The sequence below is a fragment of the Eschrichtius robustus genome, chromosome 13 (assembly GCF_028021215.1).
Source record: "Eschrichtius robustus isolate mEscRob2 chromosome 13, mEscRob2.pri, whole genome shotgun sequence".
NCBI classification, from domain to species: domain Eukaryota; kingdom Metazoa; phylum Chordata; class Mammalia; order Artiodactyla; family Eschrichtiidae; genus Eschrichtius; species Eschrichtius robustus.
In genome coordinates this window covers 99,247,763-99,263,698 of record NC_090836.1, presented here as the reverse complement: position 1 = coordinate 99,263,698, position 15,936 = coordinate 99,247,763, and the positions used below count along the sequence as shown (strand labels likewise).

At 51.4% G+C, this 15,936-nt stretch overlaps 1 protein-coding gene across 7 annotated transcripts in view; it reads right to left on the bottom strand.

Moving 5' to 3' along the window:
* The window catches only part of TEF (TEF transcription factor, PAR bZIP family member), a 43,124-nt gene that overhangs the window by 25,739 nt on the left and 1,449 nt on the right, over window positions 1-15,936 (bottom strand). For 2 of the 7 annotated variants that reach the window (XM_068560229.1, XM_068560228.1), the window contains exons 1-2: window positions 7,675-8,255; window positions 4,093-4,410 (exon numbers count right to left, since the gene is read on the bottom strand). In XM_068560229.1, coding sequence (XP_068416330.1) covers window positions 4,093-4,410; window positions 7,675-7,831 — 475 coding nt within the window. In that variant the 5' untranslated portion in view covers window positions 7,832-8,255. Of the gene's footprint in view, window positions 1-4,092; window positions 4,411-7,674; window positions 8,258-8,320; window positions 8,397-15,936 lie in introns of those variants that run through there. The other 5 variants (XM_068560227.1, XM_068560224.1, XM_068560226.1 and 2 more) reach the window with 4 other exon arrangements.

Sequence of the window (15,936 nt, the reverse complement as noted above, 5' to 3'; positions counted from 1 at the left end):
GCCAAAACAAACACACAAAAAAACCTGTTCAAAGGTTATGTGTTATTAGAGATAATTTACTTAAAAAATCTACACCTTTGGCCTACTTGTTCAATGCTACTGATAGGAGTATACGAAATAATTATTCAGTCTACAGACACTTACTGAACACCTACTATATGCCAGGAGCTGTCCTGCCAAAGACAAAGCAGTGAACAAAACAAGTAAAAATCCTTGCCTTCATGGAACGTTATTCTAGAGGGGGATGGCCAACATTACACAAGATAAATTACAAATATCTATATAAAACTGTTAGATGCCACGTGGATATTTGGGAGGAGAACATTTCAGAAAGAGTGAACACCAGGTGCATGGTCTGTGCACAGGCAAGCACTGGGATAGTCAAGGAAGAGCAAAGGAGACCAATGTGGCTGCAGTGAGTGAATGAGAGGCAGGAGTAACCGGAAAGCCCCAGGACAGAAAACATGGGGCCTTTAATCCCAATAAAGCAGTGGTTCTCAATAGGGGACGATTTTGTTCTGCAGGGGATATGTGGCCATGTTAGGATGGGGGGGTATGTTCTACTGGCATCTAGTGGGTAGAAGCCAAGGATGCTGCTAAACATCCCATAGTGCACAGGACGGTCCCTCCCCAACCCCAACAAAAAAATTATCTGGTCCAAATGTCAATAGGGCCACTGATTTTGACTTTCACCCTGAGTTGAAAGAAGTCATTGGAGGGTTCTGAGCAGAGGTGTGACACGATCAGACTTAGGTTTTAACTGGATCATGCACATAAACTAATTGTATCCTATCAAAGGGGTTAATTACAAACAAGGCTGAGTGTCAGAGGAGTGAATGACCAGGGACCAATGCGGTAACTATAGGAATAAACAACAAACAGTCAAGGCACCCAAGGCTGGCAACTAGACCTCCCCTGTCCTGCTGGTGGAAGTATAAATGGCTACAGCCATTTTGTACACTATTTGGCAACATCTACAAATGCTGATCGGGTACATGTCTGATGACCCAGCTGCTCTATTCCTTGGTAAATGCCCGACAGAAATGCATACAGGTATTTACCAAAGACCCACATGCAAATGTTCATGACAGTGCTATGCACAATCCCAAACCAGAAACATCTCACGTGCCCATCAGCTGAAGAGTGGATAAACTGTGGTGTAGTCATACAATACAACAATGGAATACCATTCACCAATGAAAATGAACGAAGTTCTGCTACAGGCAACAACACGGATGATTTTCAGAAACGGAGTTGAGGAAAGAAGCTAGACACAAAAGAATACGTACTACTTATGTGTTTTCTACAGAAGGAACTGAAAAAACGAACTCTTTCATTTCTACCATGTGTACAACTCTTACTTCATCTGTATTGTGGCTTTCCTCTCTGTCACAGGAATTTTTCCATAAGTATGTTCTGCAAATCTATTTTGTTAGTTACTGATGCCCACATGATTTATATGTTACTATAAGGCTAGTTACAGGAAGCTATAAATGTGAGAGTATAAATGTAATTAACTTATGATTGTTTAAAAAAAGAAGAGAACATAATATACAGTTCCATTTATAGAACATTCGACTATAAACAAAATGAATCTTTGGTGATGGAAATAAGGATAGTGATTACCTCTGGGGAGTAAGGATCGAGAGGGGTCCCAAGCCGCTTTGGGGATACCAACAGTGTTCTCTATCCTGATCTGGGTGGTAGTTACACAGGTGGGTTCACTCTGTGAAGATTCACTGAGTGGTATACTTATGATACTGGCGCTTCTGGATGCCATACTTCATCAAGAAGGTTTACTTAAAAACAAAATCAAAGGCAAATGCCACCTAGGTAGTCTAAGGTGTAAGAAGAGGGCTCATTTCCAGCTCTGTCCCCTACCCACACATGGAACCGGCCTTGCAGGACAACCTGACCAGCACAAAAATGAGCTGCCTTTAGGGACCTCCCTGGTGGTGCAGTGGTTAAGAATCCACCTGCCAATGCAGGGGACACGGGTTCGATCCCTGGTCTGGGAAGATCGCATATACAGCGAAGCAACTAAGCCCTTGCGCCCCAACTACTGAGCCTGTGCTCGAGAGCCCGCAAGCCACAACTACTGCGCTTGCGTGCTGCGACTACTGAAGCCTGTGCACCTAGAGCCCGTGCTCCGCAACAAGAGAAGCCCCTGCTCGCTGCAACTAGAGAAAGCCCATGTGCAAAGACCCAATGCAGCCAAAAATAAAAAAAAATAATAAAATAAATAAATTAAAAAAAAATGCGCTGCCTTCAAACAAAAATTTGGCTGCAATCAGCTGAAGTCTCTCAAGCTGAACAGTTTACAGGAAAGAAATGAGGGGCAGAGGAACATGTTAAAAGGCAGTACAGGGATATAGTCAGAAAAATCTAGCATGTGCAATACTTTACAGGACAAACAATTCAGCTTCTTCAACAAATAAATTGCAAAGAAATAAAAAGGAGAGGGGACCCCATAGATTACAAGAGATTTAAGAAACATAACTGGGCTTCCCTGGTGGCGCAGTGGTTGAGAATCTGCCTGCCAATGCGGGGGACACGGGTTCGAGCCCTGGTCTGGGAAGATCCCACATGCCGCGGAGCAACTGGGCCCGTGAGCCACAATTACTGAGCCTGCTCGCCTGGAGCCTGTGCTCCGCTACAGGAGAGGCCGCGATAGTGAGAGGCCCGCGCACCGTGATGAGGAGTGGCCCCCGCTTGCTGCAATTAGGGAAAGCCCTCGCACAGAAACGAAGACCCAACACAGCCATAAATAAAATAAATAAAATAAACATCGAATAATCATTTAAAAAAAAAAAAAAAAAAGAAACATAACTAACTGAAACATGTGGGTCTCGTTTGGCTCCTGATTCAAATGAACTGTAAAGCAATAACATTTATGAGACACTTTGGAAATTTGAATGCTGATGGATTTATTGTCAATTTCAGATGTTAAATTGGTATTTTTGTTCTGTTTTTTTAAAAGAGCTCTTAGAGTTTATATATATATTGAAATATTTATCGATGAAATGATATAATACCTAGGATTTGAATGAAAATAATCAGGTTAAGGGAATGGAAGAGGTTATAGAAAACAAGGTAGATTACGAGTTAATTATTATAGAAGCTGAGTGATGGTTACTGGAGGTTCATTATAGCAGCCCTTTACTTTTGTATTTGACGTTTTTCCAAAATAAAAAGAAAAAAAAATTGAGCATGACAATTCCTTGGGTGCAGGTTCCTTGGGTTCCACACCAGTTCCTGGGGTCTTTCCTGGGAGACATCAGCCTATACGCCTCAAACTGAGCCTGCAGAAAGCTTTGCAGAGCCCCTGAAACAGGGGCCATGCCTCCTCTGGTGGGTTCGTGACCCAGGGGCATGAAAACCAACCAATTGATCTCCAGAGGTAAAACAGAAAAACGACGAGAGGATGAGGGAGGAATCCCAAAGACGGCATCTGTCCTGGCAGCAGAAATGCCTTCTTCATGCCAGTGCCTGAGCAGTACCTGGCTAAACAGCCAAACATCCTGGGTTCAGTGTTGCCTCCACTTCCTACCAGCTGTGTTACCTTGAGCAAGCCACCTAACTTCTCAGTCTCCTCACCTATAACATAAGGATAATAGTATCAATCTCATAGGGAGGTTTTTGTGAGGACTATGTGTTAATGCCTGGCACAGAGTAAGTGCTAAACATTATAAATGTTAGCTGTTGTTGTTGTTATTATTACTGTCGCCTGAGCTTCCTCATCATCTGTGGCAAGGTGCGCGTGCGGGTAAAGAGCAGCTCTGAGGAAAGGCAGAATGGCTTTCTATCCCGCGAAGCCTCTGGCTGGCAGGGCTCGCTCCACCGGGCTGACCACCTGTGGCAACCAACCAACAGAAAGGCTCCGGCTGCTGCCGAGGGGGCTGCTGTTTTCATGTCCAGCCTCGGGGGACTGTGCTGAAGGGTGAGGAGCAGAGGGTTTCTGCCCCCTGTAGGCCCACTGGGACCTCCCCTGAGAGGAGGGGCTCACTAGGTGCGTGGACACAAGCAGCCCTCAGTGGGAAGCAGATTTCCTCGGATGCGGCAGGTGGCCCTGCCCAAAGGCCCATCACCAACCTGTGCTAGACACGGTTTCCGAGGGCTGAAAGACAGCGGTGGAGGAGGATGGCGGGGACGCCGTGGAGGAGCTGGCCGACTCCTTCCCTTCCAGCTCAGCCACAGGCAGCAGCAGGTTCTGGGCCAGGTGGGTGGGGCTGGCAGGGATGCCATTCTCCAGCAGGAACTCATCCAGGTCCATGTACTCCAGGTGGAAAGACTCGCCATCATATGGGATGGTCTTGTCCCAGATGGGTGGCATGAGGGAGGCAGAGACGGCCATGGTGCTGGCTGCTGCAGCCTCGTCTTCCTCCAGCTTTTCCTTCCCCTTTTCCTTATCTGCAGACACAAAATCTGTGATGAGACATCACTCAAGAGGGTAACTCAATCCCAGGAGGCGAGCAGTGAGCCTCACAGGGTGGACCCACCTCTCTTGGAGTCCTGATCCATCCATGGATTTCAAGAGCCCACTCTATTCTCCAGTTATAACCTGGTGCTTGAACCAGGAGCACTGGTCTCCTTTAGAGGTGGCAGCAGACCCTCATCCATGCCTGGGTTTCCTAGGATGCTCTCCATAAGCTCTGAGGCCTGATGTATCCCCAGGGTTAATTCAGAATGGGCTGTGGGATTAGCATCTGCCGGGAGAGAGGCTACAGGGAGGAAATGGAGTTTCTGACCCTTCCTGATATCTTGGGAAAGGGCTGATTCCTCAGGCCAAGAACTTTTGTGTTCTCCTGTCCTGTCCCCTCCGGCTGCGCGTCTCCACAGCAACCCAGCCCGGGGCTTGAATCCCAGCTCTGCCACCCACTGCAGTGATGTGTGACTTTAGCCACGTTACTCAACCTCTCCCAGCCTCAGTGTCCTCCACTGTAAATAAGGATAAAGCTGCCTCTTTGGTGAAGATCAGAGGTAACATCTGAAAGCGTCTTGTAGAGCTCCTGGCACATAGCAGGCATCCATTATTACCCTGAGCTTGTTCAGGGCAGGGATTGTGTCTGATTCATTTCTAGATCTCAGGGACCAATACAGGAGCAGGCAGACAGTGAGCCATAGGAAGATGTGTATAATGAACGAAGAAGGCTGGGTTTGTAAACAGACTCCCTTCGGGTTTCTTAAAAAGAGAGGGCCTGGAGCTGTCTTTTCAGGACCTTTTTCAGAGCAACCATTTCAAGAGACTTCTATCCCTGAATAAGCAGAGAAGACTTAAGGCAGGTTTTCTGGGAGGGAAGAGAGGGGCGGAGCTGTAGAAGAAAGCTTGCTCCCATTCAAAGCAAAACTACTCAATCAGTGGGGACGGGATCCCACCTAATTGTTTCAGCCCAAAAGTTATACACGTGGATTGGATATCCAAGAAAGGGTAAATTAAGAAAAAAAGACAATAGAAAAATGTGACAGGGTTGGAAGGAAATCAAAGTGACAGGGAGGCTAATCAGGGAAGTGGGAGATAAAATCATGACAAGTTCATAATGGGTTTTCAAACTGAGGGAGACAACTTTGTATTCTGGGTTCTGAAATGAAAAAGAGAAATCAAATATGATTATGTTGGAAGTGAACCAGTCATGCACGGACTCCTAGACCACAGACAGCCAAAAAGCAGCCTGTTGGTCCAATAAAAATGGACACACCCAGTGAGTTAAGAAGGTGGAGGTTTTGACAAACAGAATTTGATCATGGCTTCTAATACAAATTAACTCGAATTCTTGCAACTGCCTTCTGTACCAGGCTTTGGTTTAAAACCAAATGGGAAGTAAGAAAGCCAAGCTTTGGTGGGCTGGGTGGGCCAGATGGCCTCCCTGGTCTCCTTCCTTGGGATACTGACTCTACATTCTGTTCAGAAATGACTGAGAGCCATGTTGGGCGGGGTCATGGGGATCAAAAGAGGCAGGAGAAGGGAGGAGACAGAAAAACAGCCCTACTAAAAGGACAAGTAACACTAAGTTCCAGGTTTTGTCTGGCCTAAGCAATTAAGCATATTTTTAATCAGTGCTTTTATAAGATGGAGATTTAATTGTAAGAGATGATACAGGACTAGGCCCCTCACTCAGGCCAGAGGGACTGACACCATCAGTGGTTGCCAGCGATACAGTAAAGAGCACGTGAGGGTTAGCTACGTGACCCTGAGGAAGCATCTTCACCTCTCTGAGTCTCAGCTTTCTTCAACTGAGAAGTGGGGTAATACCCTACTGGATGGCTGTGGAAGACCAAATAAAGATTATGCCAAAGTGCTTTGTGAGCGTTCTGCAAATGGAAGGTAGAATTATTGTGATGGATGGTTATGATTCGGTAATCTGACAGAACCTGACAGATGTGCACACCTGTCCTGAGGCAGCTTAACTCAGCCCCAGATTTGGAACAAAGCATTGCCTTAAAAACAAACAAAAGGGTCTGTGCCTATGAGGTCCTGAAGCAGGAGAAGAGAGCCTGGCCTCACCTGATGTGCGGAAGCTATTGGTAACCCAACCCACAGGGATGGGAGCCTGAGAACACACCCAGGAAAGGAAGAGAAATGGCATTTAAAAAAATAAAATTAATCCCCCCAGACGGGTAATTCCCAAAAGGCCCATTCCTTCCCAAATCCCTGAACTACACCAGTGGTTCTTGGAAATTCAAATCTCTCAGATTGAAATCATACCTCACTGCACCTAAAACTCCACTGTAGGTGGCACTCCTGCTGCTCCCTGAACCTCATGTTCCCAGGCCAAAAAACAAGGCCAAACCTGCTTTCCACATAAGCCCCAGGGACCCTTGTGGCCTAGGAAACAAGACAAAGCCCAGCCCTGCCACTGTGGCCCCAAAGACTAGGGTCAGCCCCAAACAACCAGGTGAAGGGCCTCAGTGGCCTCGTTCTAACGCTCATCCCTCTACCTGTCTCATCCCAACCTCCCCCTCAGAAGGCGCCTCCCATTCCTTCTCCTGACACCCCTCCCCCACCTCAGCAGCAGCCCTGAAACTCATTTCCAAAAAATCTCCAGTGAGTACCTAGTACCTGGGGATACTCACACGCAGGGATGAAGACAGGTCCTCCTCTCAGGAGGGGGGACGGCCATATACGAAGACAATTCGCTATCAGGGCATCTCAAACTTTAGTGGACTTTGGAATCACGGAGGTGGGGTGGGGCGCTCCTTAAAATGCAGATTCCTGTCCCAGGAGCCGCAGAGTCGGTGGGTAAAGGGTGGGGCCCAGAAATCGGCATTTTAAACAAGCATCCCAAGTGATTCTGATGCAGGCGTCCCCAGAGAAGGCGCCCTGGAGCCTCGTTTAAGGGGCTGCTGCGACCCCCATCAGCCTCCTCAGTAAACCTTACACGTCGCGCGCGCGCTCCCGGCCGCCCCGATGAACCTCCTCACTGCGACCCCCACTCTACCATCTCCCTCCTGACCCTTCCCCGCCAACCCCCACCTGACCCAACCTCTCTCAACTCGTCCCCGACCTTCTCTTCCCACCCCCTTTGCCTCGCCCTCCGGGCCCCTCATCATCCCTGGCCCCATCCCCCTCCGCTGGACCACTTCACCCCAACCTCCGACCTCCGAGGCCCCGCCCTCACAAGGCCCCGCCCCTGCAGAAACCCCGCCCCGAGGCGCGCGCGGACCCCCTCCCCTCACCTAGGCGCGCCTCGCGCGGGGGGTTCTCCATCAGCTTCTTCAGGACCAGAGGGAAGGAGCCCGGCAGGCCCCTTTCCCCGGCTGCGCGCCCCGGCCCCGGGCCCGGCCCCGCCTGCGGCTCTACAGGCGGCTTCTTTCCGCCGCCCGCGTCGGACATCGTGCCCCGCGCTCTGCTCGCGCGCCTCGCCTCCCCCGCCCGCCCCCCGAGATGGGACGGAGCCGTGCGACCCGCCGCAGCTGCCGACACGGGCAGCTACTGCGCAGGCGCCCAGCGGCACCCCCGCCTCCCTCCATCCCTACCCCGCCTGGGGACAGGCTCTGTCATATTAATTATTCATAAGGCCAGGCCAGCTTCCCCGGATGGCAGCCTTAGATTGGCCCGCCCCGCGAGAGGGGCAGGCTCAGCCTTCCGGGCCGTAATTGGTTAGGCCGCCCGGGTAAACGAGACACGTGCGGGGCCAGGTGAGGAGCAGGGCCGAAGGCCCCGCCCCGTCCGCCTCTCTGTCACCTGATTGGTGCCTGCTGGCGTCTGGGCCGTAGGCCCTTTTCGGCGACAGCCCCTTCCCCTCTACCAGCGGTTTCACCTTCGCCTCCTTCTTCGTAACCCCTGCCCTTCTTTCGGACCACGGTAACCGCTCTCCCTTACCTCGCATCCCAATCTCACCACCTTCTGGACGCGCAGAAGGGAGGCGGGGCTGGGAGCAGCCATGCCGGCGGAGGAAGCCTATCAGAGAGGCCCCCCCACACACAACCCCGGGGCCGCGCGGCCGGGATTTCCAACCCCCGCCGCGGGTCACGTGGAGATGCAGCCGAGTCCAGTCGCGTGGGGAGGGGGAAGAAGGAAGGCGCGGAACAGCCAATGGAGGGCGGGGGCGGGGCCCGGGGCGGTGCACGAGGCGCAGCACGTGCGGGGCTGCGGCGGGGCGGGGCGCAGCGGGGCTTTCTATTCCGGGGACTCTGCCCAGGGTCGTGGGACAGGGACGCAGAGGCTAGCCCTCGCCCCACCTCCCCCGCGATCTAGAGGTTGGCTGAGGGCAGGGCCGGGGACGGCGACCTGTTCCTGTAGGGACGGCCGGAGCAGGCTTGGCCGCCGCTGAAGGGGGTGTCAGGTTCCTCACTGATCCCGGGTTTCTGGTGCAGGCGTGGCGGCCAGATAAACACTAGCGTGGAGGGAGCATTCTTGAGGCCGCGGGTGGAGAGACAGAGAGCCCGGCCCTGAGCCAGAGCCAGAGCCAGAGCCAGAGCCAGAGTACACGCTTCCGTCCTCGCACTTACTAGCTTGTGACCTTGGGAAAGTCCAGTTCCTTCACTTGAGCCTGTTTCTTCGTCCATAAAATTTAGGGGTTGGGCTAGATAATCTCTAAAGCCCTAAACAGCTCTGAAATTCTGTTCCTCTCTAGGACCTTCCCTTCTTTTTCCTAGGGAAAAAAGTAAAACAAAATTCCTTTACACAGGGTACCGGTTGCACATTTTGTGGGACAACTACCTCTTCTCAAAATATTTACAAATATTCCCTGGGAGTTCCTCAGGAAACGCCTAAAACTACGAAACGTGAGGGGGTACACAAGTGTGGAGGCCTTCTAGGAAGCTGCTCCTAAGTGGCGCCCAGAACTTCGTACCTCTTTACGGCACAGATCGTACCCTGCCTTGAAGCCAAACAAAACTAGACTCTCCCTCCCTGAGAGGGCAGGGACTTCGGCTTATTTATCCTGTATCGGCCAGTGACCCCCGCCTTCCACGAGCGGTGCTGGGGGAATGGCAGGGCCTAGTCCCTGGTTCATAGGGTAGGTGCGTGACCGCGACGCCCAGCTAGATGAACGTTGTCAGGCTGATACAATTAGAACTGGGAGTTGAGGAGGAAGAAGAGGCTGGGCCCCTGAGCAAGCTTGGAAATCAAGAGGTTTGAAGAAAATCTGGGTGGTGGTCGAGGCCCCGGGATGGAGCTTGACTCCAAAATTCAAGTTCTTATGGCCACACTAATTAGACTTCAGTCACTTTCTGACTCTGATACCTCCAGCCAACTGCTTCATGTCTCCAGGCCACCTTTCCTTATATGTCAGGCGGCGATAGGGCAGGATTGACCTTGTGAGGCTTCCTAAGCCAGTTCGTATAAAACGTACAATTGCGACCCTGCCACAAACAGTAGTTTTCATAGCTTTACTACCACTGATGGGTACAAATCCATTGCTTGGTGTATCCGTTATCCTAGAGGCAGGTATGGTGCCCATGTCACTATTTAGTGAAAGTGCTAAATTGTGTACAGAACATCTGTTGTGTTGCAGACTTGTTGTTAGTGGTATTCTGTATGTGGCTAAACTAATATATCTTTAGGATAAACTGACCTAGAGGTTTTTAGAAACAAATTTCAAAGGACCGTCTGAGGAAATTGATTAAAACAACGTATGAAGTTTTTCTAAAAAATGGCTAGTTTGGCCGCAGAGCAGCTTGCTGGATTAGAGTTAAATGTATATTTTCATGGCTAATGTGACATTATTGAAGAGAAAAAAATTCTCAAGGTACTAGAGGAGGATTTGTAGTAACATAACAGTGGAAGGTTATAACATTCGTTTTATGACAAAGGTGGTATGTAGTAAGAGGGAGTAAAGATTTAGATTTTTTTTTAAAGCTGCAGTTGTCCAAAAGGGATAATGCTACTCTGCTTATCACCCATCCTGGAGCAACTGATTTAACAGGCGAGTGGCACTGGTGAGAAGCTCAGTAAGCAGCTTAGGGCCTTAAAACTTAGTTTTGATTTGGTCCTCTGTTCATGCACCGACACTCCCCAAAGAGGGTTTTTTTCCCCTGGACAACCGCAGGGTAAATGGTGTGTCACAAACACCGGGGCAGGAACATTATAAACATGTTCTCTCTCGTGCTTACTTGCAAGCTGGGAGGTGAGCTACACCGCCGACCGGCAGCACTCAACAGCACCATCCTGGAGGCGGGAGCCATTATGTTCTTGTCTTCATTCTCCGGCTGGTCGGAGAAGAGCCACAGCATCCTGTCTCTACCTCTGCCTCCTGTCAGTAAAGTGGGAATAACAGCGCAGCCTTGCCCCTTCTCTTAGTGGAGGAATAAATGGTGTGAGAAGTAATTAGCTAATTTCCATAGTGTTTGTGAGCCCAACAAAGAAAGAAACTCTATAAAAAGAACATGTGATTACACTTTAAAGCTATGAAGTGATACCTTAGTATTTTATAGTAATAGGGTTTCAATGCAGCAACTTCTTGAGGGAAGTGTGGTCCTGGGGCAGCAGTGACTTTGTGGGGATGGGATGCAGACCTGGGTAGAGTCTCTCCACAGCGCTGTCCAGCCACTTGTCCTTGAGCAAGGGACTTCTGCTGCCTAAGTCTCAGTTATTTTTCTCTTGGAAACAGAAATGGATCTGCTTACCTCATAGAGTGGTTATGAGGATTATGTGTGGGAAGCCATGTCAAGTGCCAGCCTGAAGAGTGTATGGCATGGAGTGCGTGGGCCTCCACCCTTCCCCTTCATTCAGGTTGTGTCGGGTGAGGCGTAGGATTATTTTGGGTGAGGGGACAAGGCTGTGGGTGGGTTCTACAGTCTAAGCTACTGCAGAGGAGGGATGTGAAATGTCCATTTTCCAGAGCTGGACTGGCTTTAAATTCTACTCTTTAGTGTTCCAGAAACTTGCTAACCAACCCAAGTTAAAAATTTAATTCAGTTGAGCATATGCAGAACAGGTGCTTTTCATTAAGCCGCTATACCAATTTGGATTATTTAAATTTGAAGTTCAGAGGAGCTAAAACTCCAGCATGGGAGCCTTTGACCAGATACCCCATAATGATCTCTTTGGCCACATAAGTCAGCATCTAACAGGACAGTACGACTCTGTCTTCTGACTTACTGCACAATGTGACATGAGCCTGGCGTCTGTAAGAGCAGGACGGTGAGAAGGCTTCCACTGAGCTCTAACAAAGCCCAGTTATCTGCGTGCTTTGCGATACCAAATGCAGGAGAGCACAAAGCTTTGTTCAGGGTAGTAACTCAGTAAGTATTTGTTGGCTCGCTTTGTTGCTGGTGCCGGTAGGAGGGTTAACAAAACCTTTCAGAGCCAAATCATATACATCTGGAACGTTATTAACATTAAATAACAGTCATTGTGTTTGATTCACAATCAAACCTGGAATAACAAACATGAGCCATCTTTATGGCAAGTCCCCCGCCACTGGCCTTGCCAACAGCTGCCTGCTTTTGAGCCCACATACCTGTGGCCGCGTGGTTCTGGGCTGTGGTTTGTACCTCTGTCGCAGTGTGTCCTGGGGGAGAAGTGGCGGGTGGAGGCCCTTCGCTAACTCTTGCCCATCTCTTCAATACTCTCAGGAGTACTAGTTTCCTGTTCGGCTTGCATTTTGTCCACTGCCCAGGTTCGGATTGTAGAAGGGAATGCCCCAAGAGTGCCATTTCCAGAGAGAAGCCCTCGCCTCCAGGCTCTGCCACGTCTCAACAGCCACTTCCTGACAGCCAAGGGCTCTCCAGTGGAGGCCGTGTTGGTGCAGTGGTAGGGTGTGGGCTCTGGAGCTGGAACATCTGGGTCTGATTCCTGCTTTGACTACTTCCTGTGTGACCTTGGGCAAGTTACTTAACCTCTGAGCCTGAGAAGTAAAGGAGTCAATTCAGGCGCACTGCTGAGACTAGCACTTGGAGCATAGCAAGTGCTCAACTGAGTTTATCACTTACCACAATTTCATGTTGGATTGTCCTGGAAACACCCTGTTCCTCCTAAGCTACCACTTCCCCAAGAATAGTGTGTGTGTGTGTGTGTGTGTGTGTGTGGGAGGGCGGACGTTGCAGGCAGGGAGGTGATGGCCTCACTCTTCTTTATGACCTTCAAGGCCCTGCAGGCTCTCCCCCTTGCGGGTCTCTCCAACCTCACCTCTTCCTTCCTTCCCACTTCATAAAACACCTCCTGCAGCCACAGTGGCCTTTCATTCCTCAGACGCACGTGTCTTTCTTGCCCCAGGACAGGGCCTTTGCAGGTGCTGTTCCCTCAGCCTGAAAGTTCTTGACGTACCTGGCTCTTCCTCACCCTCCAGGCCTTGGCTCAAATGTCACCCCCTCAGAGAGGCTGGCCCTGACCTTCCCGATTGCTGACTCTCTGTCTCCCCGCTGGAATGCAAACAGCAGGCGAACAGGGGCGGTGTTTGTCTCATTCGCCCCTGTGCCACAAGTGTAGCAAGGACTCAACATGATGAATGTTTGGATGACTGGAGAGGTACTGCCCTGAGACCTGCTTCCAGAGACCCCGGGGAATCCTGTGGGTAGGGAGGAGCCTGGAAGCCGGCCAAGCTGGGTTGGAGCCCCTGGACAACTGTGTGGCCTTCCCATCGCTGAATGGATGGGAAGCCTCCTCATCTGTAGAACGGCTCATCACAACTCCCTTGCAAAGCCATTTCACAGATGGGGATGTAAAAGCGCTGAGCACGGTTCCCAGGACACAGCTGGGAAACAGGGGCCATTGGAACCAGGATTCATTCCTGTAGCAACCTAGCCTTGGGACAGGCCCATTAAGATGTAAAAGCCATCTGGACTGCTGGACACTGCTGTCAGTTTTTGGCACTCAGTGAGAATGAGTTTCTCACGTTTCCCTGATTGGTGATGGGGATGGGACGGGGTGGGGGGAGAGGTAGAGAAGAAGGATGCGTCCCTGACGCCGGGGTGAAGAAGAGGCTGGCCTGCATACTGGCCCCGACGGTAGCCAGTTCCTCTGAGCGTGTTTCCTTGCCATTTAGGAGGTGGTAGTGAGGATTAGAACTAACACATCCAGTACAAAGAAGGTCCCTTCCCCCACTTCTTCCCTGGAAGCAAACTTCATGATTTCTCAGGTTAGCTCTGGTTCCCCAAGACTGGGAGTGGAGGCGACCACATGGACCTTACTGACGCCAAGCCCAGGACAGCCCAGGCTGCACTGAGTCCACTCTCTCGCCTGTTCACCTCGATCCCCCAAGAGGAGGCTACCCAGTCCCCTGCCTCTGCCCCGGCGAGTCCCACTGAGATCTGGCCTGTGATCATTCAGCCCTTTCTCTGGCCAGCTCAGCTGGGCTGTCCTGTTTGGTGCGGGGCTGTTGGCACCATGCCCCCAGGAGCCTCAGCACGTGTTTCCAAGGAGACAGCCCTGAGTATGCTCCCACAAACTTGCAACGTCCCCTTCTTTCAAGGAGAATATCCATGGAAAGGAGGGTGGAAATGAGGGAGTGAAGGTCGGATTGCAAATGTGATGTCCATGGAAGGAGCATAATGCCAGGCCCAGCTGCTGTTTGCCTTTCACAGAGAAAACAGTGTGGCACTTTACAGTTTGCAGACGCTTTCACATGGGATAGCTCATTTAATCCTGGCCACAAGCCTGTGAAGCAAGTATTCTTTTCACAGATTGGGGACGGAGAGAGGCATGTCAAGGATACCCTGCTGGGTGGCCCACAGCGATTCTGGTTAGGAGCTCCTGACACGGGGAACCTGCCTGCCCAGCTCAAAGTGATGGCCTTGTTCAACCTCTGGTATGCTTTCACGCTACATGGTTCCCTGTAAGGAGGCCTGAGTGACCAAAGTTGGCAGAAAGATGAGGGGCGGCCTCTGAGCACAGCCAAGGAATGAGGGAAGGATAGGGTGTAAAGAGCTAACAGTGTGGTTTAGAGAAGCCGGGTCTTTCCAGAATCTGGAGAAGGAAGTGTGAGAGTGAGCAATCTGGAACAGAATGGCCTCTTGGAAGAGGATCCTTGGGAGAAAAGGCAGGTGCGGAAACAGGAAGAACAGTCCTTAGGGATCAGGGCCCAGAGGCAGAGGGGAAACTGAGTCAGAGCTTGGGGCACAGACCCACTCTCTGGCTGGATGTAGATTTCTCTGCCCACAAGAAAGTTGGTTGAACGGGTGGCCCAGAGCGAGGGGCCACTGGGTGGTGGTTGTAGCCTGAAGCCGAGGAGTCTCTAGCCTGGTCAGCACTGTTGGAGGAAGTCTGCTTAACCAGGAAAGCGGGGAGTCTACACAGGCTGGGGTGGGAGGCCCAGGGCAGCAAGAGGGAGAGGCCCCGAGGTCGGGGCTCAGGGAGCGTCCTTGAATTAGAAAATGGAGAGGCCTCAGGGAGAGCAGAGTCTCGTGAGGGCACATTCTCACCCTCCGCACGGCTCTCCTCTGACGTCCCCTCCCGCTGGACCCAAGGTGTGCTCTGCATGTGACCCCTGTGTGAGCTGAAGCACAGTCACCGGGCTGGGGAGAGCGGGGACTTTGTAAAGAGGTCTCCGTCCCCCACCACGGGGAGACCTGCGCCGCTCACACCAAAGCACCAGGCGAGCAATCCTGGGGGGCAACCAGCGCCTCTGTTGCCCTCCTCCCGGGGGTCCGAAGCCAGAGTGAGGGATGCACGCGGGGGAGAAGCCCTTGAACGACACGGGTTTGAACCACGCGGGTCCACTTACACGTGGATTTGTTCACTAACTACGTACAGTGCTATCTGATCTGTGGCTGGTTGAATCCAAGGATGTGGAAACATGTACCCACGGGGTGACTATAAAGTTATACGCAGATTTTCAACTGTGAGGGGGGTTGGGCCCCTGACCCCCGTGTTGTTCAAGGGTCAACTATGCTTGCTACGTGCCCACTGGAAATCCTAGTTCTGATGGTGTGTGTACTCTCTTCGCCAAGGTATATTGCCTTCAGGCGGATACTTTTATTTTTATGAAAGATTTGGAGAGTCTGGGAGCTTTGGAAAGTGGCGATGGCAGGTTAGGGGCAGTAATAAGAGCGAGGTCTTTGTGGGTTACACTGACCCCCTTGACTCTTCGACCCTTGTCCCCTTATTTCATCCACCCATTGGCATCTGTCAGTCTGTCCGGGTCTCATGCTTCTGACTCTCAGTGAGACACCACGTAGAGAAGTGCTAGGAGGTGGCCTGAGACTCTGGTCCATTCCCCGTGGACCAACCCAGCTGTACCAAACCAACCGTCCTCTGGGAGGTTGCCAGTTCTCGGCAGAGCTCTCCCTGAGACCCTGGGCGAGTGCCCTCAGTGCTGGGCCCCGACTTTGCCGTCCACGGTGTGCAGTGGGGACTTTGCAGTTGTCGCGGGGCTCTGGGGACCAGCTGGGAGCCGGCGACCAGCAGCTGCCGCTGCTCTTCATAGACCTTGTTCTTCAGGTCCGAGGAGCAGCGCCCTGAGTTGCCCCCAAGACCCCTTCCCTGCCCAGCCGGGAGCTGACCCTGCAGACCCGCCGGCAGCCCAGCTGCTCCCTGTGCCCGCGCTGGGCCACCTG